Source organism: Lactuca serriola, chromosome 3, assembly GCF_051521515.1.
Source record: "Lactuca serriola cultivar US96UC23 chromosome 3, Lser_US96UC23_V15, whole genome shotgun sequence".
NCBI lineage: Eukaryota > Viridiplantae > Streptophyta > Magnoliopsida > Asterales > Asteraceae > Lactuca > Lactuca serriola.
This window is the reverse complement of record NC_136410.1, coordinates 76,635,885-76,658,049: the sequence shown is the minus strand read 5'-3', so window position 1 is coordinate 76,658,049 and position 22,165 is coordinate 76,635,885. Positions and strand designations below refer to the sequence as shown.

At 37.0% G+C, this 22,165-nt stretch overlaps 1 protein-coding gene and 1 long non-coding RNA gene across 3 annotated transcripts; both read right to left on the bottom strand.

Moving 5' to 3' along the window:
- Positions 1-6,068: 6,068 nt before the first annotated feature.
- Positions 6,069-7,677, bottom strand: LOC145094530 (uncharacterized). The gene is made up of 2 exons (XR_013703401.1): positions 6,566-7,677; positions 6,069-6,426 (listed from the first exon to the last, which is right to left on the bottom strand). It is a non-coding gene; the product is annotated as an uncharacterized LOC145094530 (long non-coding RNA).
- Positions 7,678-8,377: 700 nt separating this feature from the next.
- Positions 8,378-13,645, bottom strand: LOC145092679 (uncharacterized). Of its 2 annotated transcripts, XM_079030643.1 has the most exons (9): positions 13,240-13,645; positions 11,077-11,267; positions 10,814-10,992; positions 10,453-10,737; positions 10,305-10,363; positions 10,161-10,197; positions 10,006-10,077; positions 9,558-9,882; positions 8,378-9,074 (listed from the first exon to the last, which is right to left on the bottom strand). In XM_079030643.1, exons 1-9 carry the CDS (start codon positions 13,337-13,339, stop codon positions 8,652-8,654), a joined length of 1,671 nt encoding a protein of 556 aa, XP_078886769.1. In that variant the 5' UTR covers positions 13,340-13,645; the 3' UTR covers positions 8,378-8,651. The 2 variants fall into 2 exon arrangements, with proteins under 2 accessions (XP_078886769.1, XP_078886770.1); XM_079030644.1 differs by lacking the exon at positions 13,240-13,645 and having other exon boundaries at positions 10,814-10,976; positions 11,077-11,213.
- Between the last annotated feature and the right edge of the window lie 8,520 nt (positions 13,646-22,165).

Sequence of the window (22,165 nt, the reverse complement as noted above, 5' to 3'; positions counted from 1 at the left end):
TCTGTTTTTGACGTTCTTTATATCCACGGAAAGGTAGAGAGAAGCTCTACACATCTTTCAACTTATAATCACCTCAAAACATTCCGAACAAAAATCCAAATATCATAAAGAGCTCGAACTGCCACTTTACCGATATACCCCTTGGATCCAAGACACATCCCAAACTCCCTTATCACCTCAATTACATTATCCGTACCTAAATAGGTCTAGATCTCTCTTTTCCAAAGGCCCTAAGCCTTATGATAACCCAACTTCAGACCACAATATCGAATTAGGAAAGTGATTCGGAACAAGGTGTTACATTGGGGAAGAAAGGTTTTGGTCTTTTTGGATGTGGGTGTTATGGTTTAAGTGATCCAGGTGTTCGATTATGTCTTCGGAGGCCAAGAATATAATTGTAATTTGATAACTCGATCTTTTATGGATTTTGGGTTTTGTTCGAGAAGTTTTAAGGCTATGGTGTTTTGTTAGGAGCGTAGGGCTTCTCTCTACCTTTCCATGGATATAAGGTTCGTTGGAAACAGACCTAAGTTTAGGAAGTTAGAGTAGTTTCAAATAATGGCAGAAATGGCCCTTGGTGGAAAAAGTTGGTAAGCTGGTCCCATGCGTGCATGGAGGACGGCACGTGCCTAGGTAAGTATGCCCAACGTAAGCTGGTGGTACGTCCTACGTAGCGAGCAGAGTGTTAAACCCTAATTTTTAGGGTTTGGGCAGTATTTAAACATCTTTATGAGCTCAAGGATCTTTCATTTCTCAGCCTCCATTGTCTTTAAGCCTCATTTTGAACCTTAATCCCTTAGTGGTGCATTCTTGAGCTTGGAGGTGATTTTGAAGGTTCTCAGTGTAATTTCAAGGAAGTGGGTCTTGGTGTAGCTTTGGGGTTATAGATCCAGAATCTTCACACACTTGGGAAGCTTCAGGAGGTAAAAAGTTCTTATCTTGAATTCTTCTTATGCTAGTTTGAGTTTTGGGAAAAATTAAGGGTTTTTATGGTGTATTAAGTTCTCCTTCTGAGTTTGAGCCACTTTAGGAGCTTGGAGTGATAAATCTTGCCTCTTTTGATGTTTCTAGTTCATAAAAAGGCTTGCTTGATGTTTAAGAATGGTCCAAGCATGTTCTAGTTGGATTAGAATGGGTCTTAATGGTTTAAGATGGTTGTTGGGTCCCATTGAGTCTTGCAAATGCATAAAGGTGTCGACTTTATGCATCAAGAGCTTTATTTTAAGGTCCTCTGAAGTTTGGGTGCAAAGTGCTTAAGTGGTTAAGCCATAAAGTCGAGTTTTGGATTAAGCGAGGTTAAGCCCCGCGTAATTGGCCGTACGCCCAATGTACTAATTTGAAATCGCGAACTGGATTTATCGGGTACGCCTAACGTAAGTTGAGCGTACGCCCCGCGTTCGACGTGGGCTTTGAACTTGTTGTGTTTTTGGGCCTTGCATCTTTGGGCTGAGTTTGGACTTATTTCGTGAAGTGGAGTTTTTCATTAAATTAATTTATTGGGTTTGCATTATTGGGCTTAGGATGAGGCCCATATGGGGGTTGGGCCCAATTTGGAAAATTGGGCCATTAGTGGGCCTTTGTGGATCTTTTGTTTCAGACCTTTTTGGTTATTAGTTTTGGGCCTCCATTTGGTTCAAGTTGGGCCAGGGGTAAAATGGTCATTTGACCCCAAGTATGGATTATGGATCATACTTTGGAATCCAATTGCTAATTCGGTGTTATTTTGGGATTGGTAGCTCGGGAAGACGTCAGGGCAGCAACTAAGGATTTCTTTCAGTGAGCTTCTGCATTTGAGGTGAGTCTCCTCACTGTTCTATGGGTCGAAGGCACCAATGTTGGCCCATTTGGTTTATGTATCGTAGGAAGACCCTGGGGTAACCCTTGACATTTTGTATGAAAGACCAGGAGGCGGCTCCTGGCAATCTGTATGCAAGACCAGAGTCTGAACTCTGGAATTTAATAGTTAAGTAGTTGTAGATTTTATGCTAGTTGTCTTTTTGATGCTTGCATGGAAGACCAGGAGGTGGCTCCTAGCACTTGTCTGTAAGACCCAAGGTTTTGGCCCCCGACCCGAGAAGGAAGACCACGAGGTGGCTCGTGGCATAATGGCAAGATTATGGTTGGCACATATCATTTTTATTGATTGATTGGACATGTATGGCATGTACGGATCATATAATATGTATGGTATGTGGTATTTGGGGAACTCACTAAGCTTTGTGCTTACAGTTTGTAGTTTATGGTTTCAGGTACTTCCGGTTCGAAAGGGAAGGGCCCGACTTGATCACAATGCATACACCTGTGTTTTCCACAATACGTGATTTTGGGAACGAACTCTGATAATTGTTTTATTTTGAGATGCTTTTAAATGTTTGGATAAAGTTACATTAGTGTTTTGATTATAATAAAAGTGAAATTTTTACCCTTGATTTTTGGGATGTTACACATGATGAGGTTTGGAGGGGTCTTCAAAACCACGGGGTTGAGCCATATATACTTCTTCCAAAAGATCACCGTTTAAGAATGCGTTGTTGATGTCAATTTGGCGTCGACACCAACCTTTTGAGAGAGCAATTGTGAGAACTACACGAATTGCAGTCGGTTTGATAACTGGACTAAAGGTCTCGAAATAGTCAATTCCCTCCTCTTAACTAAATCCTTGAGCCAATAGTTGAGCTTTGTATCTATCAACGGAACCATCAGAATGCCTCTTGATCCTGTAAATCCATCAACCAACCAAATTGACATTAGTAGGACGGGTAATAAGAAACCATATCTTATTTCTCATTAGAGCATCGTATTCTATTTTCATAGCAAGTTGCCCATGGGGTTGTTTGATAGCTTGGGAGAAGGTACGAGGTTCAATGGTTGGAGAAGGGGAGAGAGAGACTAAAAACTATTTGGGTTGAAGAGAGTGAGTGCGAGCACGAGTAAGCATGGAGTGGGTGGATGTAGCAGCGGGTCGAAAATAAGAGGGGGCAGTGAGTTTTGTTTTGGCAGTGGAGCTGATTGTAGGTGTTCGGTAATGAGGGGAGGATGAGGTAGGAGGGTGTGTGGGTGGTAAGGGAAGATCAGGTGAAGGTGGTGTAGAAGGAGATGAAGGAACCTGAGTAGAGGAAGATGCATGGGGTTTGTGAGGGTGTTGAGATGGGAATGGAAGCAACATGAGATAAGAGATGAGGATAAATAGGTGGGTCAAGTATCGGAGGAGATGATAGGGTATTGGGAATGTTTTTTTGGTATGGAAAAGCATCTTCATTAAAGAGAACATGTCGAGCAATATAAATGCAAGAGATTGGTTTATGGTAACAAATATACCCCTTGTGAGAAGAGCTGTAGCCTAGAAAAAGACAAGGAAGTGAACGAAAATCGAGTTTGTGTTGGGTATATGGTCGTAAGAATGGGTAGAAAAGGCAACCGAAAGTTTTAAGAAAAGCATTGTCGGGGTCGCGTTTGTAAAGAAGTTGATATGGAGATTTGTAAGCAAGGGTAGGAGTAATGGTGCGATTGTGAAGGAAGGTTGTAGTGTGAAAAGCATGTTCCCAAAAATTTTGAGGTAAGGATGATTGTTGTAGCACTTGGTTCCTGGTACGTAAAATTTATCTAAGTATTTTGCATTTTATCCTTGGACTCGGCGAGTTGTAGGCCTGACTCGCCGAGTAGAGCCAGGATATTGAGCACGTTTAAGTTGGCGACTCGGCGAGTCCATATTTTGGACCGGTGAGTCCCCGCTGTCTGATGAAACCCTAATTTCAAGGGTTTGCACCCTATTTAAACCAACCTTATGCGCCCCAAGCCCGACTCCTTCACCCTCAGAGCTCCCTATATCGTCCTAACCTCGTTCCTTGTGAGATTGAAGTGCTTTGGTGTGATTTCTTGAAGATTTTGAGAGAAAAAGGAGGGTGGATCAAGAGGAGAAGAAGGAGGCCAGACATTTGGGTGTTATTTCAAAGATTCCTTGAGGTATAACTCAGTTTCCTTCTGTTTTCATGCTAAGAGTCCCTTAGAGCTCCATTAAAGTCCTTCTTGAGCCATTTCCAAGCTTGATTGCGAATTAGGGTTTGTGATAAGTTGATTAACCTTTAGATCTAGGCATGATTGAGCTCTAGGAGCTCGGATCTACTTCCTTTATGGAGCCATATTGCATGAAAGCCCTAGATCTACTCTTTTAGCATTTTGAGCCCTAAAACCTTCATTGGTGTTGATTTACACGTAAAGTTGAAAACTTTACGTGTTAATCAAGCCCTAAGAACCCAAATCTATGTATGGCATGAGCTGGATTCAAGCAAAATCGAGTATATAGTAATTGCATGTGAAAGACTCGGCGAGTCTAGTCACGAGTCCCCGAGTTTTCCCCCTTTTCGTGTTTGCTGAGTGGAGTCGTGGGTCATGGGGGGGGGGGTGACTCAGTGAGTCGGAAGCCAGACTCACCCACGAAGGAACTCGGCGAGTCAATTCCCTGACTCGGCGAGTCCAAGGCAATCTTCTTGCCTCAAGAACAGACTCGACGAGTGTTCATACAACTCGGCGAGTCTCAGCATAGAGTGTTCTTCGGATGAAGATGAACTCAACGAGTTGTTCATACAACTCGGCGAGTAGGATGAAGGACTACTGGGCATCAGTTTAGAAGGAAAACTCGTCGAGTCGATGCCTAACTCGAAGAGTAAAGATGGGATTATGGTCAATCGAATGGATAGGGACTCGACGAGTTGGCGAGCCAACTCGGTGAGTCGGGTCAACTGGAAGTTGACTTTGACTTTGACTCTTGGCTTGGTTAGGGGTAAAAGGTCATTTTACCCTAAGGACGGTTAGCAGTATTTGATTGAGAGTTTTGTGGGAATTTCAGCCGGAGGATTTCCGGAGCAGCAGCGACAGCAGACAGATAGTTCCCATGCAGATCAGCAGCTACTACGAGGTGAGTTACCTTCCAGTAGCGGTGGGTCTACGGCCACAATGTCGGCCTACTAGTAGGAGTTGTATGTTAGATGATTGTCTTTGTGATATTATCTAGGTTTGCTATTACCTGATATGTTATATGCTGGCATGATATGAATATGTGATAGTAGTAGAGTTCGGTTGTCAGGACCGAAGGGTAGGTCAGACACCCAAGATATGCCTGACAGTATGTGATGATATGTTTATATGCTGGCATGATATGTTATAAGTGATAGTGGTAGTAAAAGGGGAATAGTCCCCAAGTTCGGTCGTTAGGACCGAAGGGTAGATCGGACACCCCAGATATGTCTGATAATCTGTTATATTATGATATATGTGATAGTAGCAGTAGGGGGTGAAATAGTCCCTGAGGATCGGTCATTAGGAACGAAGGGTAGTCAGCACCCCAGAATGGCTGGACATGAGTAGTCAGCACCCAAGAATGGCTTGACACAGGTAGGTCGGCACCCCAAAATGGCCATACCGGGTAGGTCGGGCACCCCAAAATTGCCTGGCAGTATGTATGATATGTGATTGTTTAGTATGTGGTACGATGGGGGAACTCACTAAGCTTCGTGCTTACAGTTTACAGTTTTGATTTCAGGTACCTCTTCTTCGAAAGGGAAGGAGCTGGCGTGGTAGCGGCACATCACATCCATGCTTTGTATTCCGCACTATGAGATCTTCCTGGAGATTTGTACTCTGACATTATTATGTTTTATAAAATGGTTTCCAGACACACGACATCTTTTATGAAATGATATGATCGGTGAATGTTTTATTTCTAATGTTTTGCAAAGTATATGTTTTAAAAATGAAATTTTTGGCTCGTATTTTGGGGTGTTACAATTGTGCTAGAAGAGTGAGACCTTTTTTTTTTACTATAATACGATTGCCACGTTCAACAACCCCGTTTTGTGCGGGGGTGTGTGGGCAAGAAAGGCAATGGTCAATGCCATGTGTGTGGAGGAAGGTGGAGACATTGTGAAATTCTCCACCCCAATCAGTCCGAAGACATTTGATGTCACAATTAAATTGTGTATGGATCATTTTTCGAAAGTGAAGAAATGTAGGTAAAACTTGTGATTTTTTAGAGAGAAAATAAATCCAAACATATTTTGTGCAATCATCTATAAAAAGCAAAAAGTAACGATGCCCATTCATAGATAAAATGGGGGAAGGACCCCATACATCAGAGTACATTAATGCAAATGGTTTATGTGAAACAACATGTGAACTAGATAGATGGAAACAATGACTCTTTACAAGAGGGCAAGAGTCACACACAGCTGGATATTTATTTGAGGTGAGCAGAAGCTTGAACGAAGAAACCAAATGACGCAATAACGGTTCATGTGGATGGGCTAGTCTCTTGTGCCACCCATGGAGGGAGGTGCGTACACCGGTGAGAGCAAGTTTAGGCTGAGTATAGGAGAGATAGGGTAGCCGATAAAGACCATCTTTAACATCCCCATGAAGTAGTGTCTTGCCCTGAAAATTCTTAACAAGACAAGAGTGAGGCCAAAACTCAAGATAGACTTGGTTGTCATTGGTAAGTCTATAAGGACATTAGACAACTTGATATGATTTAGAAAACATGATCCAATATGAGAAATTGACATTTTATTACCATTACCAACTTGAAGTTTATCCGAGCCTTGATAATTTTCTGCAACAGTAAGATGATTTAGATCCGGAGAAGCATGATCGGTGGCGCTTGAGTCGAAATACCAAGACGGATCAACAATAGTGGATGGGGTGTTGTATGCAACATAGTTGATCGGTCGTTTGGGAGGAGGGTGTCGAGACAGAAAGTAGTTTGGTTTGTACGATGCCAACAGTCAATTGCTTCATGGCCAGGTTTGGAACATAGTTGGCATTGAAGCTTGCGCCTAGAATCTTGATACCGATTATGTGAGGAAGGAGAAAAAGCAGTCTTCACTGGAGAAGAGCGGGGCAAGCAACGATTGGCAACCAAGATTGTGGAACTGTTGGATTCTGAAACAGTGGTGGAGATGTGAGAGTGTTCTTGTTCAAGACGTGCCTCCTCTTGCAGAAGCAAATTCACGAGGTCATCAACAGTAACATCATCATTCTTTATCATAAAAGTTGTAGTGAACGGGCCGTATGATGAGTCTAAACCTTCGAGAATGTAAGAATTAAGGTCCATCATAAATTGGGTTAAGGTCCTTTGCCAAAGAATCGGAGATGGGCCGCTTTTTCTCGATGTATTCCATCATCGAAAGGGAGCCCTTTGGGAGGGGTTGTAATTGGGTCTGCATAGCCATTCTGCGGGCTCCAGTTTGTGATTTGAATGTTTTCTCAATGACAACCCACACCATTTGTGACGTGGTAGATCTCGAAACAAGAGCCAAGGAACGCTCTGATAACCTAGACTTCAGCCAAAGCAACACATACCGATCCCGTTTCTTCCATGTAGTGAACTCAGGATTAGGTTCGGTTGAAGTGGGAGTGGTTTCTGTGGCCGGAACAACTTGCGTTTCTGGTGGAGGTTTAGGGTTGATGATATGTGATTCAAGATCAAAAGTTTCTAGGGTTGACACAATATCTGTCTTCCACAAGACGTAATTATCTCTATCGAGTTTCACACGGATAGACGGTATTTGAAAATTGAGAAGAGAATTGGAGTTTGTTAGTGACAGTATTCCTGCCATTTATGTGAAGCAATGAAAGGAAAAAAAAAGGGAAAAGAAAGAGCCGATGCTCTGATACCATAAAACGAATTTGTATTCTGCTTGTTCAATCAAGGAGTGTGCAACTCAATTTATACAAAAGATAAGTTACGGAAAATACATGGAATAAGGAAATAAAAAAAAAGGCATATTGGTATGCATGTGTGAGACTAAGTCTTAGGTTGAGCACTTTTACTTAGTCCATAATTTTTACGTATTAGTGTATAACATCGTCATAGATTCAACATAAGTTAAGTTCTTTGAAAATAATTTTCCTTACAAGGATAAAGGAAAAATATTTCCTATTTAAAGAAAAAAAAACCTCTAGAAGGATGACCGACCAATCTTAATAAAAGTTTACATTCAAATAAAAAAAAAAGCTATTATAAGGTTTAAGAAGAGAATAGAAGCAAACATGACAAAATAGCCAAAATTTTTGGATCCAAATTACATGACAATCATAATAAATAACGAACTCCAACCAAAATTTTTGGATCCAAATTACATGACAATCATAATAAATAACGAACTCCAAACAAATAAGGAATTTATGAATTCATTTAAAGCTTTTTATTGGAATGAGGCAATCAAAAGTGGAATCGACTCCATATTTTTGAAAAACACTTGGAAATTGATATATTTGCCTCCTAGACAAACACCAGTTAGATATTAATGGATATTCTAGAAGAAGTTTGGACCTAATGGTACTATTGAGAAGTATATAAGGCTCACTTAGTAGCTAAAAGGTATAACAAAATAAAAACAAACATTTATGTCAATTCATTAACAAATTTAGTTAACAACCTCTAAATATGGAAATTTATGATTTATGACAACGAATTCAAACAAGAACCATATATGATTACACATTATACGCCAGCTCAAAATCCAAAATGGTGCTTCGCTCCATATTGAATCTGGCAGGGAAAGGGGAAGATCAAAACGAAAAACCCCGTATCACATTACTCTATATATGTATATATATAAAACCTAATACCATCATAACCCAACTTTCCTAACATCTTAAACTTCACCTCTTGCCATTTTCATACTTCTGGATTCTACATCAATGCTCATATTACTACCATTGCATTTGCCCATCATTTTACATGAGATCTTTCCAAACACTTCCTCCCTTTGAGGTCGGTTTGCATACATAATCCAAAGTGCAAGACTAAGCATCACTCCTACAGAAACAAGAGCCAACCCTGCATTCACCATTCGAAGACGATCTTCTAATGGAGGACAATGATCGGAGGTGATGATTCTGAATGTTTCACGTACAAAATTGCAGTCTTGAAGGCTGAGCAATGGTGGTGCATAGTGTTGCAGGGCATAGCTTATGTTCACTGCTCCAACCAGTTCCTGATACATCTCCGGTGTCAATCTTCCTGTGCTCCTGCAATAACCTGATTCTGACACACTGCAAATGTAGTTCTGCCACACCTGTAAATCCATAAGTCAAGTTAGTCAAAATCTGGAAAATGTACAACTATCGATGCACGAGGTACAAGTCACTACACGATCACACTTCCAGGAAAAAGATTTTGCCTATCTATTTAGAACCCCAAATGCAAAAATGGGTGTTTCAAATCTTGATAAATGTACAAAGGTATCCAAGTTGAATAGGGAGCTAAAAAGGTTGAATCTTGAGAAATGTACAAAGCCCAATGCATGAGATACAAGTCCCTATAGAATTACTTCCAGGAATAAAACTTGCGGGATGTACTAGAACTTCAAATACAAAATTGGGTGTTTTTCAATGGTACAAAGTTACATAATACTAAGGTTCGTAACCATAACCAAATTAAACACTATAACAAAAGAAACACCTCGATATTTTTAGGGATTCAATTCATAACAAAATTCACACAAATTCGGAAGATGAAAGTTGGTCAAAATTGACCTTAAAAGGTCAAATTCACGTACCACAGAAGCGTTTGCCATTGAAACCAATTGGGGGGGACATTCCAGTTCGTGCAGTTGAGAGTCATACGGATAGCAAAGATATGGCATCAAAGGTCCAGATTGGTTATAGTAATTAGAGTTCCCTCCAGGTGGCGCATTTGAATTGGCAAAAGAACCTATGAATCCATTGATGATATTTGTAATATCATTAACCACTAATTTGCTCTTATACAATGTGTCATTAGTAGTTGCTTGATCGACACAAGGAAGGATGTTGCTAAGGGCAGTTTCGGCATGTGGATTATCCACCCATTGACCCATTGCCATACAAGTGTCCGTGATTGCACTGAAAAAAAAACACATTAGCGCATTAGTTTGGTAATGGGCAATTTCGTAATTTTAACTTAACACATCGCCGAAACAAGAAAGTTTGGAACTTTATGTAATTTTAAACTGATATCCGTCTTACTTGTTGATAATCACAAAGGCTCCACATAGAATGAAGGCAACTGCAACAAGTAGCCATCCACTGATAATGAATCTGCATAAAGAGATACGATGAGTTAATTACAATTATACCCTTAAAAAACAAGTCCATAAAACGAAAAAAGAAAGTAACTTTACATGTAGATTGTGTTCTTGTGACCAAGGATAGACAAAACTGCAATAAAACGAGGGAAAACACAATGAAAATCATAAAACACAAGCCAAAAAACAATCATGTTATGAATGGAAGTAAGTAGATTCATGCTTTTAATGCATACTTACAAAGGCCTAAAAGTGAAACAAGAAGCATCACTACAGCAACAGCAATCATTGATAATCGCCTGAAACACACAAAGAATCAGAAACTTTTTCAAAATTTAACATAAATCGGATAATAATCTTGTACTCATAGGAGGAAATGGAATCATACACTGTATCAAAAACGGTTTTAATCGTATGTGAGTTTTGATTCGTTTTCAGCCTCAATGTATTTGCAGCATTGTTTAAGTCAACATTCAAGTGGTCAATATCATCTTTCACATCTGAAGGAAGAAAAACTTGGGCAACATTTACAGTTTTTGCTAATGACAAATACCCCGTGACATTTACAAGTGTTTGAACAGTGTAATCTGATTGGTTTACAACATAATTCAACGTGTCCATGGCTTTCCCATGAAATTGATCTTGTCCCACTGAAAGAAGTATGCAACCAATCCTGTGTAGCAACATGATTGTTACCAAAATTCACAATAAAAATCAATAATAAAGTTGACATAATATAAAAAACTTACGCTGAAGCACATGTGAAAACAAGAAGTAGAATCAAGCAAAGCCTTTGAGAGCTGTGTGATTGTTGGCCTTTAATGTCTATTCTCCATCCACAACAATGGTGTATGATCATGGCCAATCCAAAGGACACGAACCATAATATTGCAAGAATGAAAGCAGCAACGCCTGTAAATCCAACAGACTGTTGATAATTTCACTAAAAGCTTGAAAATTTGGATATTTGAATGTATGAATTGAGACTAAATTTATGAATCTTTAAACTTACAGCCCAGTAATGTTTATTGGTAATGTCCCATCCAGCTTGATAATGTTTGAAATGGTTAAGAATGTCGGGTCTTTTTGTTCTTGATCCTGCTAATACAAGTGTGTTGGATGGATAGTTGGAGGGAGAAGGAGCTTCAGTTGCAGGCGTTGAGCTTAAGATCCCGTTTCTCCAATGGCCGAAGTTATCTTTCCCTATGATTAAAAGATTTAATTTCGCATAGGAATTGCGTATTAACATAATGCAGAAATGTTAAAATTCAACAAAAGCATCATATTCGTTGTTAATGTTGATTTCAGTACAAGAAACGAAATGACTGGAAACTAACGACCTAAAGCTAAAGATAGTTAACGTGATATCTGGAAGCAACGACATTAGTATAAAGAGAAGAGACTGAAAAGGCTGAAACAGGGCAGGTTGATCGATGAGGAAGCATCTTCCAATAATCTCCGGTGTAAAGGGGGGCGTTCTCTTCAACGCCGATAAACTTGTCATTGTCGTTGTCAATTTTGGACCAATTGATATTCGTAAAGGCGATGTTGGCATATCGTTCAGCTAGTTTTTCAATCCCATGGTGGGCATGGGAGAAAGTAACATCTAAGTCATACGGAATTGGTCGCAGTGGTTCGAATCGAGTGGAGGTAAAAGGAGTGATATGGTTATCAGGCGGGTACAGCCACTGTGACACGGTTGCAGATCGTTTTGGGTGGCCATGGATGGCTGTGGAACCGATTCCGGCGATGTCGATGGACTTTAGGGGAACAGACTCTTTAAAGTAGCGGGTGTAGTTTCCCATGACCATGGCTACTACTGGGAACCATGAAAATTGATTGGTTCCATTTTGTATGGTAAAACCCAAAACTTGTTCGAAGTTTGTCAAGTTGGGTTGGTTAGGATTAAGGTTGAGTCGTGTAAAATTACCAAGTCTTGAAGCCCAGAATCTGCGAGCATTGTCGTATTGTGACTGAGTTACATACAGAGAACCACAGGTTTGAGGTCCGACAAAGTAGAGGTTTTCAGCATCTTTAAAATCGATGTTGAAGACGTTTGAATACCATTGAAATGTGGTGTAATTAGAGTCTTGATCGGTTTCAGGAACAGAAGCTCCGAATCTGGCGAGTTGATCGAGCATGAGAGCAGGAAAAGGTATCTGTCTTGCGTAGTTGTGAGATGGGGATCTGGTGGTGTTATCCCAGAATTCATGAAAGCTTGGAAAACAAGGGAGGATATCGCCGATCCAGTCAAAAGGGCCGTTGACGGCGGCGATGGATTGAAAGAAAGGAACGAGAGGACCCGGAATCATACACTCCTCGTATCCGACAAAGTAATCACGAATTGAGTTATGGATGATAGCTCCTCCATATCCATATTTAGCAAAGACTCTGAGAATATGAACGACCCATAAAACAGAGACGTAGAGCTGTGAGACAATTGGTATCCACCCAGGGTTAGAATTTAAGAATTCTTCAGTAGATATCATCATATGATCACAAACACTCAGCATATTGAACATCATCTGGCTGTCAGGGATGAACAAGTTTGGAGAACGACGGTTGATGGTATGCATCGGATAATCTGTAGCTCCGTCGAGCAAAACAGGAATACCGGTGACTGCGACAGATGGAGCAGCCGGAATTAGGCCGAGTGGGCTACGACTGCGACGGGAGTTAGGAGCAGCGCCGCCGGGTGGGTGGTGTGCCATTTAGGGTGGTGCTACTAGTTAGACTGGTTTTAACTTTTAAGGGCCTAACTATATATACACTAACAGAAATTGACCCAATGTGTCTACATTACATTCATCCAATTAGAAACAGACATAATCACCAAACTCCAAACAACAAAACAGCAAAAATGAAAAACCCCAATTCCAAAACTCACCAAAATTTATAATCTTCATAAATCATATTAATGAACTTTAATGATGGAAAACATGAACAGGAAGTAAAGTATGACCAGAAAGTGACCTATCAGTTTACGAAACATTCTCAATTTCGAAGAAAAATTCAACAAGAACCTTGAATCCTTAACCCCATTTTTAGAAAATTCAGAAATTCGATTAAAGATGATTTCTTTGTTGGTGAAACATGTTGAATTCCGCAAACACGAAAAAAAACCCAGAACCGACATATCAATAAGCATTAAAAAGATCATATAAAGGGAGCAAACCTAATATAAACTTGGATTGATCTTCTGATTGTACGGAGAGAGGTGAAACAGAGGTGATGAAGACGATGAAGAACAATAAAGACAAGGGGTTCTTCGCCATTCTTCCTTCAGGTGCTGATGACGTTTGAAGTTGAAAATTTCAGTGAAGAAATCAAAGGAACCCCAAATTCTTGATAGTCTTGAAATCCATTTGTATGATTGAATTACGGAAAGAAAACACGAAACATGACGAAAGCTCGTCTTTCACATTAGTCTTCTAAGCTGACGTATACGTATAGAAATTGTGTATATATAGAGAGAGTGAGAGATCGGGATGAGATGAGGGTGTGATCGCACATGGGTGATGGAGGCGAAGAAGCGAAAAGGCGGGTAAGGGAGGCTGTGTGAATGCAGGAGTGTACAGATTACAGAGAAGAAAGCTATATAAGAAGATTTATGGGTTTTATTTGTCTTTTCTAAAATAATATCATCAACTTTTAATGTATAAATGCGTAATAAAAAATAGCGATCTTTATGATCAATAATCAATAGTTCAATACATAAAAATATATATTTTATTAAATAAAATAATAAAATTAAATTCAAAGTATATTATAATAAATCATAAAATTAAACAACTATCCCCGATTTTTAATGACCATTTATAAACAAATATTACTTTTTGAAACAGAAGAAAATGCGTCTAATCCATAGTAAAACTTGGTCAAAAAAGCCGAAAAGAAACCTAAAAAAATATATAGAAAATACGAAAGTGGGATTTTAGTTGTTTCGGTGATGTAAGTTTTGTTTATATTATGAGACCGACTTCTTGTCTTTTAAACATGGTAAAACATAATATAATAATGTGTTTTTATTTCCGGAGTGTATTTTTATTTCCGTGTTAACTTTCTATTATTGTGTATAATATTTTTAAAATACATAATTATATAATCGATTGTAGATTAATGTTCAACACATACACTCATGCAGGGATGTTAACAAGTAAAACCGAGATTGATTCTTATCGAGCCAAATTTGTTTAAAGTTATAGAAGTTAGAACTAGTTAAGAGTTTTTAGTAACAGGTAAAAAAACAAAAAAAATGTTTATATTTAATGGAATCAGTTTGTTGACAACTTGGTCAACAAAAGCCATCGAAATAGTTTGTTTCTATTTTTTTTTAAAACAATGTTAACCCTAAATTTAATAAAATATAAAATAACATTAGTTGTAACATTTCTTCTCTTGCAAGATAACAAATGAACAAATAACAAACATGGAAAACGAAAGCATAGTAAGGATGGAAACTTGCTTTAAAGAAAAAAGGAGTTAGGCACCTTGTCCTCAATGTTTCTTTGATAAATTACCCAAGTTTAATAATTCTTTTCCAATGAGTACATTAAAAATGAGAAATTTTCATGATCTAAATAAAAAACTTTTACATTAAAGTTCGCAATTTTAAAGACTAAATATACATAGATCATACTACCATGATACAGAAAAACAACATTTAGGTGCAACATTTATATCGGGTTCGTTTTACATGTGGGCCTTCCCGGATCTTAGTGCTTTCCTCTTTTTAATGCTTTAATAGGTCCCACATGACCACCACATGTTGCCTAATTTACCACTAATCACTCTTTTGTTTCGCCGCTAAAAGACCATTTTTCCCATAGTTTATTTGTCTCATAACTATATTATTCAATTGAGTAATCTGTAAAAATGTTCCCTTATTTTATTATTCTTATTATTGTTACTATTATTATTATTGGTTTTTTCTTATAAAATTGCAAAAAGTATGTTTGTGACAGGTTTGTCATTGTCTCTATGATATTTTTCTTCTCCCTTCTCAATAAACTCTAAATATAATACTTTCAACCAAAATCTAACAATTAAATGTAAACTAATCATAACAAAATCCAAACCCACACTCAGATTGATGCGAGTGTGAAAGAAACTAACCTTTGGGTTATAGTGATTTGGTAAAATATACGGAAGATATAGTGATAATTTATTGACTAGTAGTCAAATCCTGACATTACTCAGTTCATCTGCACTGACTCCAACATGAGGCATATCCTTATGTTTGCAGAAAAGGATTAGTCGGTGAACAAAAGTTGGCACGAAAACCCTTGTTAGCGAAATTCCCTTGAAAAAACAAACTAAAGAAACAAGCGGAACCAAATTGTAGCAAGCTACGGAGATGAGTCCACAACAAGGTTAGAGATGGCATACATTCCTTGGTCGTCATGGGTTGGTGGGTAGCAACCATATTATATACGTGGTACAAGATTAAAGTTATAAAGTGTGGTCTAAAAAGACTATAATGTATTAATGTTGATCAATCAGAAATGAAGTCAAAAAAACTTGAACAAAAGCTATGTATGAACTGCTCCATGACTTTGAAAAACTCGTGATCATAACGTAAGAAACCAATGTGATGGCGTTATGGAAACTTATAAGTTTTATGTAACTATAGCAAAATGGTTTGAGAAGTAGTCTACCATGATGAATTGGTGAATTATTTATGACATGGTGATATTGGACATGTAAATATGTCAAATGGAATAGTTGACGATTGTAAATTCATCAATATATGGTTTATATGTAATATATTACTTATTAGTTTAAATGAAATATATAAAAAAAATCTTTATATTTTGGCTCTATTGACAAAAAATTCATTCTTGGTTATTTTTTTACAATTTAACCCTTGAAATCGATTTAGTATCAGTTTTAAGGGTTAAATTGCAAAATAATAATAATAATAACAATAATAAATAAATAATAAAAAAATCATGGATTACTTTTTCGTTAATAATGTCAAAGGTTAAGGACTTTTCTAATGATTTTTTTATATATACTAAACTTATTCGAATAAATCTTATATTTAGTTATTAAAAACATAAAATAATTTTCTCATTATATATATATATATATATATATATATATATATATATATATATATATATATATATATATATATATATATATATATATGGCTTAGAAACGCAATTCTTACGACAAATCAACAACAATCATATTATTTGTATTTACCATGTGTTTTTATAACTATTGTAGCTCTTATATTAGCGTTGTTGCCGTAAAAGCCCTCATATTTACATGAAATGTGTGGTAATGTCCTAAGTCCAAAATTGTGTTTATTAATGGCTCATATTTAGGTAACTTTTGTCGTTTTGGGCTTTTTAGAATGTTGTGACGAGAAAAAACAGTAGGTGAACAATGGTAATGATGGTGGGTCGGAGATGAAGAATGCAGAAGGTGAGTCGGAGATGGTGCTGATGGGGGTCATCGATGTTTTGTGGTGAAGATGGTGTTATTGGTGGCAAAGGATGGTGGTAATAACAACCTTTGATATGCATTATTTTTTGAGGTGTTGTTCGAATGTGAAATTATATTTGGTAAGTTGTAGTTTTATGGTAAACATTTTACACCCAAGATCTAAAAATTCAACAATGAGGTAACATTTGGCATAGAAATACACTTATTGCGAAAAATCAACAAATCTCTCTTAAGTTATATAGAATATATACATTATCATTATTGTGTTTTTTATTAAAAAAAATATCTTTATTTTGAGTTTTTTAATAAATAAATATAAGTTTTCCTCAAATAAATTATATATATATATATATATATATATATATATATATATATATATCCCTATCTAATAAAAGAATAGTGTTATTCTCCTTTTGATATGTGTCAACATATTAGGCCTCATAATTAATGCATATTTTTTTTTGCCATATGTCACCCTATTATATCTCCTAATTAATGCATGCCAATTATCAACTTATTGATTATATAAGTTTAAATTTTAAATTTTAAATTTTAAATTTCTCACTCTAATTACATTAAATTAATAACATTAGAATAAAATTAAAATAAAATTAATACAAATTATAAAGTAATATAATTTTACATATTTATTTAAATCAATGATTATAATTTTATATAACTAAAAAAATCTCTTAATTAATAATTTATTTAAGTGATTAATAATTCTGAGTTTTTTACTATTAAAGTTTAATTAAATTTGTAACCGTGGTTCTCACGGGTTATAAACTAGTATATATATATATATATATATATATATATATATATATCCTTAAACTTTAACCTTATTAACGTAAAAGACATCCATGATTTTTTTTGTTTTTACAATTTAACAATTAAGACCAGCACTAACCGGTTACAATGATTGTTTTGAAAGTGTTTATCCATTTTAATGGCTAAATTGCAAAAAATAATCACGTGTGATTTTTTTGTCAATAAAGTCAAAATATAAGGACTTTTTTTGCAGATATCCCTAGTTTTAATCACAACTTTTTATTTTATTATTGTATCAAAGTGACTTCTTAATAGCTTAACTTGAACAATGAAGAATCGGTTTTGGAGGTAATTAGAAAGAAACTAAAAGTTTCCCGTTAAATTACAGTTCAATGTTATATTTTAGAATTTGTATAAGATGTTTGGTCTCCAGTTAAATTATAGTTTAGTGTAATATTTTGGAATTTGTATAAGATGTTTGGATACTTGCGATTCATTTTTGGTGATGAAAGAGTCTTTTAGTCATTGTGAACTCGTTTAAGATGTTCGGATATTTATAATACCTTTTTGATGATGAAAGAGTCTTTTAGTCATTGTGAACTCATTGAGATTATTTACTGTAACTGGAATTCATAAGACCGAGTCTTGCTTTTAGATGAAGTTTAATCTAGTTTTACGGACAAATTCCTAGTTGGGTTTTCAAGGAATGGTGATTCTTGTAGTTATTTTTACATGAGGGTCACCATTACCCTATGAGATACATGCAAACCTAAATTTGAGGATAAATTCCAAGTTTGGATTTGGGTTTAGAATATTAAAATTCTTTGTGAACCTATCATGTCGCCATACATTTTATCATACCATGTGTCTTGAATGTGTACGAGTCATGTCAAAGGAGAAAAGACTAAAGGTGGAAGCAACGATGTTATATGAATTTTTAGGTAAAGGAAGACATATTGCCTTAAACATTTATTCAACTTTACGACATCTTCAAAGAATTTGTTCGGGCGACAAATCATACACAAAAAGCTCACAAAGGATCTTACATTTAGACTAAAATCACACATTTAGCTAATAAATATATGGATCATGGGTAATACTGAGAACTTGAACTAGGTTAGGCTATGAGGTATGGTCCTTATGACCTTTCGTAAGGGCGAATTGCCATCCAAACCTAGGCGTGAATAATGTAACAAAAGAGAGAATAATGTAATGATCATTTGACCGTTTGAGCATTTCAAACATTTTTTTAAATTACCATTTTTACATATATATACTAACTTGTTTTATACACATTACACACTATAACTATCACACATTCTTTACAAAATATTTCTATACATTCTACACAAACACAATTAAATGATGAATAATTTTTCATCTTCATCTTCATCCGATGATGAAATATTTTTCCACTCATTATTGGAATGTCGGTGACCTTATTGGTAAACAATATGAAAGTTCAAACGCCATCAAGAAGACTTGTAGTCGTTAATGACCGAGTATATGAAACGTAATCAGAGTTTAAAATGAATTATGAACACACGATGTAAAAATAATATGCGTGGCTCGATTACGCATTAACAAGATACAAAGAAAAATAGAGAGTGTAACGTCTGCAGATCCGGGCTAGTCAATTTAGAGGCGATAAGTGTCGAAAACGACTTTTCGGCAAAAGATTATTTATAATAAATAGTCTTAACCAAGTTGTATAATATGTCTCAAGGTTTCCGTACATATAAAGAACGCCGAAATCCGAGTTATAACGAAGAAGTTATGACCCGCCGAAGTTTTACGGCAAAACCGGCACGACACCGGGAGACGCAAATAGTGAATTTACGATGGAGGACTTTTTAGCCTTAGTGATCTAAAAGAAAGTCTTAGAAGATGTTAAACCGAGAAAATCCATAAAAGGAACGCCCAAATCTGACTTCGTATGAAGAAGTTATGATTTTTCTAAGATTCAGCTTAGCAGTGCACGACCCGAAACTTAAATTTTAGTTCGAGCGGTTTTTGGCTTACGCGACCTAAATGAGAGTTGAAGATATCATTAATAGGAACTCAACAGTAAAAAGATGGACGGGAACGGAGTCTGTATGAAGGAGTTACGAATTCTTCGTGGTCATTTAACAGTCTAAACGCCTCCTACTGTTAAATTTGAGATCGGTCGAGAATTAGCCGACGGAGTCTAAACGAAAGTTGTAGATCTTGATTTTACCTACGCGTGGATATAAAGAACGTCGAAAACGGAACTCATATGCGAGAGTTATGATTTTTCTAAGTTTGAAGGCTGATACGCGATAGGGGGTGACGTGGCACCACCAAAATTGGACACGTGGCACCACCAGAAGGTTGCCACATGCACCAACTCGGCGAGTAGGTCCTCCTACTCGACGAGTAGGTCAGACAGCACCCCTATAAATAGAGGTGTCGGGCATTCACTTCTCTTCACACCTCTCAAACTCACTTTCTCTCTCTAAGTTCTCTCTCTAGCCTCCTAACCCCCCCCCCCTAAAGCCTAGGTAAACCCCCTAGCACCCGAAGGAAGCCCCGAGGCTCCCGAAGTCCCGAGAAAAGAGCCTTTCGGCTCGGGAACGCTGCTCCAGCGAAGCCCGGTTTTCAAGAAAACCCGCTGTAAGTGAGCTATGCCTACCCTATCTTTAGTATAGCTTATGTTTTAATATAGTAACGTTATTAGGAACTTATAATGAGTATTTGGGATATTATTATGAGTTATATCGAGTGTTATTTAACGCTTATATAATAATAATAATAGCTGGACTATTAATTTGTCGCGGTTATCGTTAGACTAAACCCTAGTGGTATTGATATTAGGTTTTATCAAAGGAAAATTGTTTTGAGAGTATCGAAGCGCTGTCCGAGTGCCGAGTCACCACCTTTCAGGTGAGTGCATGGTCCCCTTCAACTTACACATAGATATGAAGTATTTACTATGTGCTATGTGTGCATATTGTCTGTTTACTTGCTGTCTATGCTCGGTGAAAGATTTTATACATGTTTTAAATGATTTAAACTATATATGTATTTTATATCTACGAAAATGTTGGGGTAAAACATGGGTAGATATAATAGATGAAATATGAGTTGGACGATGAGTTGAGAGGTGATATAGACCATGAGGTATGGGTGAGAGGTGTACGATGTGAGAAGCCTTTTTCCCAAACGATGTCCCCGTCATTCAGCAGAGTATGGATGACAACCACAGACTATTCTAGACAGTCCAGTGGAACACTAGCAGGCTCGCAACCTATAGGTGTTGTGAACGGCGTGTTCACCCGGTGTACTCTAAACCTTGGTGACCATGCAGACTTGGTGCATAAACCTTGGTGATCATGCAAACTTGATGCCTAAACCCTGGCGACTATGCAGACTTAGTGCCTAAACCCTAGCGACTATGCAGGCTTAGTGCCCGTTGTGTAAACCATGGCAACGATGGACTTCGTGCCGATTCCTTTGGATGATCCCTAGGAACGAATGAACGAGGAATAAGCTGATTCTTAGGGTAGATCCTTAAGAATAGAGAATATAATGGGGATGGGTAATGGGGTTTAATTGCTTGATTGTTTAAACATAATAATTATATTATTGTGGGTTGAAAACCCTGTGTACTCACCAGGCTTCCCAACCTGACCCACTCAGTTTATTTATATCACAGGTGCTGATATGAAGTCACATTACACTGAGAGATTTAAAGAGATGTAGATCACTAGTGTAAATAAATGTAAGTTCTGTTTATGCTTATGTTTCTGTATTAACAATGACATCCCAAACGTTTTAAAATGAATAAAATACGTTTCTTCAAAAATGTTTTAATAACGTATTTATCATGTTTTTCTGGGAACAAATTCCGCAACATTTTTATTAAAAGAAGTACTCTGATTTTTATAAAGCATAAACAAAATCGGTCTTTTCTGGCTGTGAAAATGGGGATGTCACAGAGAGTACAAGTCGAAGACTCCAAGAACTTCTCTAACTCTAATACTCATCCCATTTTTATAGGGATAACTAAAGAGTACAAAAAAAAATATAAAGGACTAAAACATTACAGCTTCGACACAAACACTACCCTTATACAAACTAGCCTTCGTTGGTAGGCACAAATTTTGTTACATATCACAACTTAACATAAGTGTGAGAAATTGTAAATAAAATTATTTGTATGACCAATGTAGTTAGTGACAATTATGCTTTAGAAACACATCAAGTAACGAAGGATCAAATTGATATTCAGACGAAAATCATATTCCAAGAAAAAGAAGTGTCAGATCTCGTTGTACAAAAATGTCTTGGGTTAATAGCATTTTATCAAGACTACTCAAAACGAAAGAATATGATTTTGAATATCGAAATATGGTACTAAAACAAATGTTTCGTTAAAAGCTTGAGCTAAAAGTTCATCGTCAATTCCTTATAGGTTTCGAAATGATGGGTTTCACCTTCATCATAGTCTCATGAATCCAAATCCTAAACACAGATTATGTACATACCTATAACCTGGTTGGTTTTGACGATATATGTCTTGGGTATGTGTCATTGTGTGTGATCATGAAAGAAATTTATGGTGAAAAAGATTGGTTTGAGAATCAAAATGTACCTCTGCTATAAGTGGATCAAGCAGGAAACTCTTAACCCTTTTGAGAGGAGTAAGGTAGCTCAATGACTAATGTGACTATAGCCTGATTGGGAAGGACTTCTCGTAATGAGAGTTCTATTAAGGCTTCGAAACACACTGAGTTATGGAGGCTTGGGACAACATGTTGAAGCATACGTCTAGGGACACCTAACTAGGAGAAAGTTGTGAATTTATACCTTCCCTAAATCTGCATTGCAATTGTCACTAAGAGACTTCGAAA

What these genes read in the sequence shown, in the direction of transcription:
- LOC145092679 (XM_079030643.1), bottom strand. Translation starts at nt 13,339, where the DNA reads ATGGCGAAGAACCCCTTGTCTTTATTGTTCTTCATCGTCTTCATCACC. An exon ending in CCAATAAACATTACTGGGCT is followed by an intron (nt 10,993 to 11,076) that starts GTAAGTTTAAAG and finishes AATTATCAACAG; the next exon opens with TCTGTTGGATTTACAGGCGT. An exon ending in GTTTTCACATGTGCTTCAGC is followed by an intron (nt 10,738 to 10,813) that starts GTAAGTTTTTTA and finishes GTTGCTACACAG; the next exon opens with GATTGGTTGCATACTTCTTT.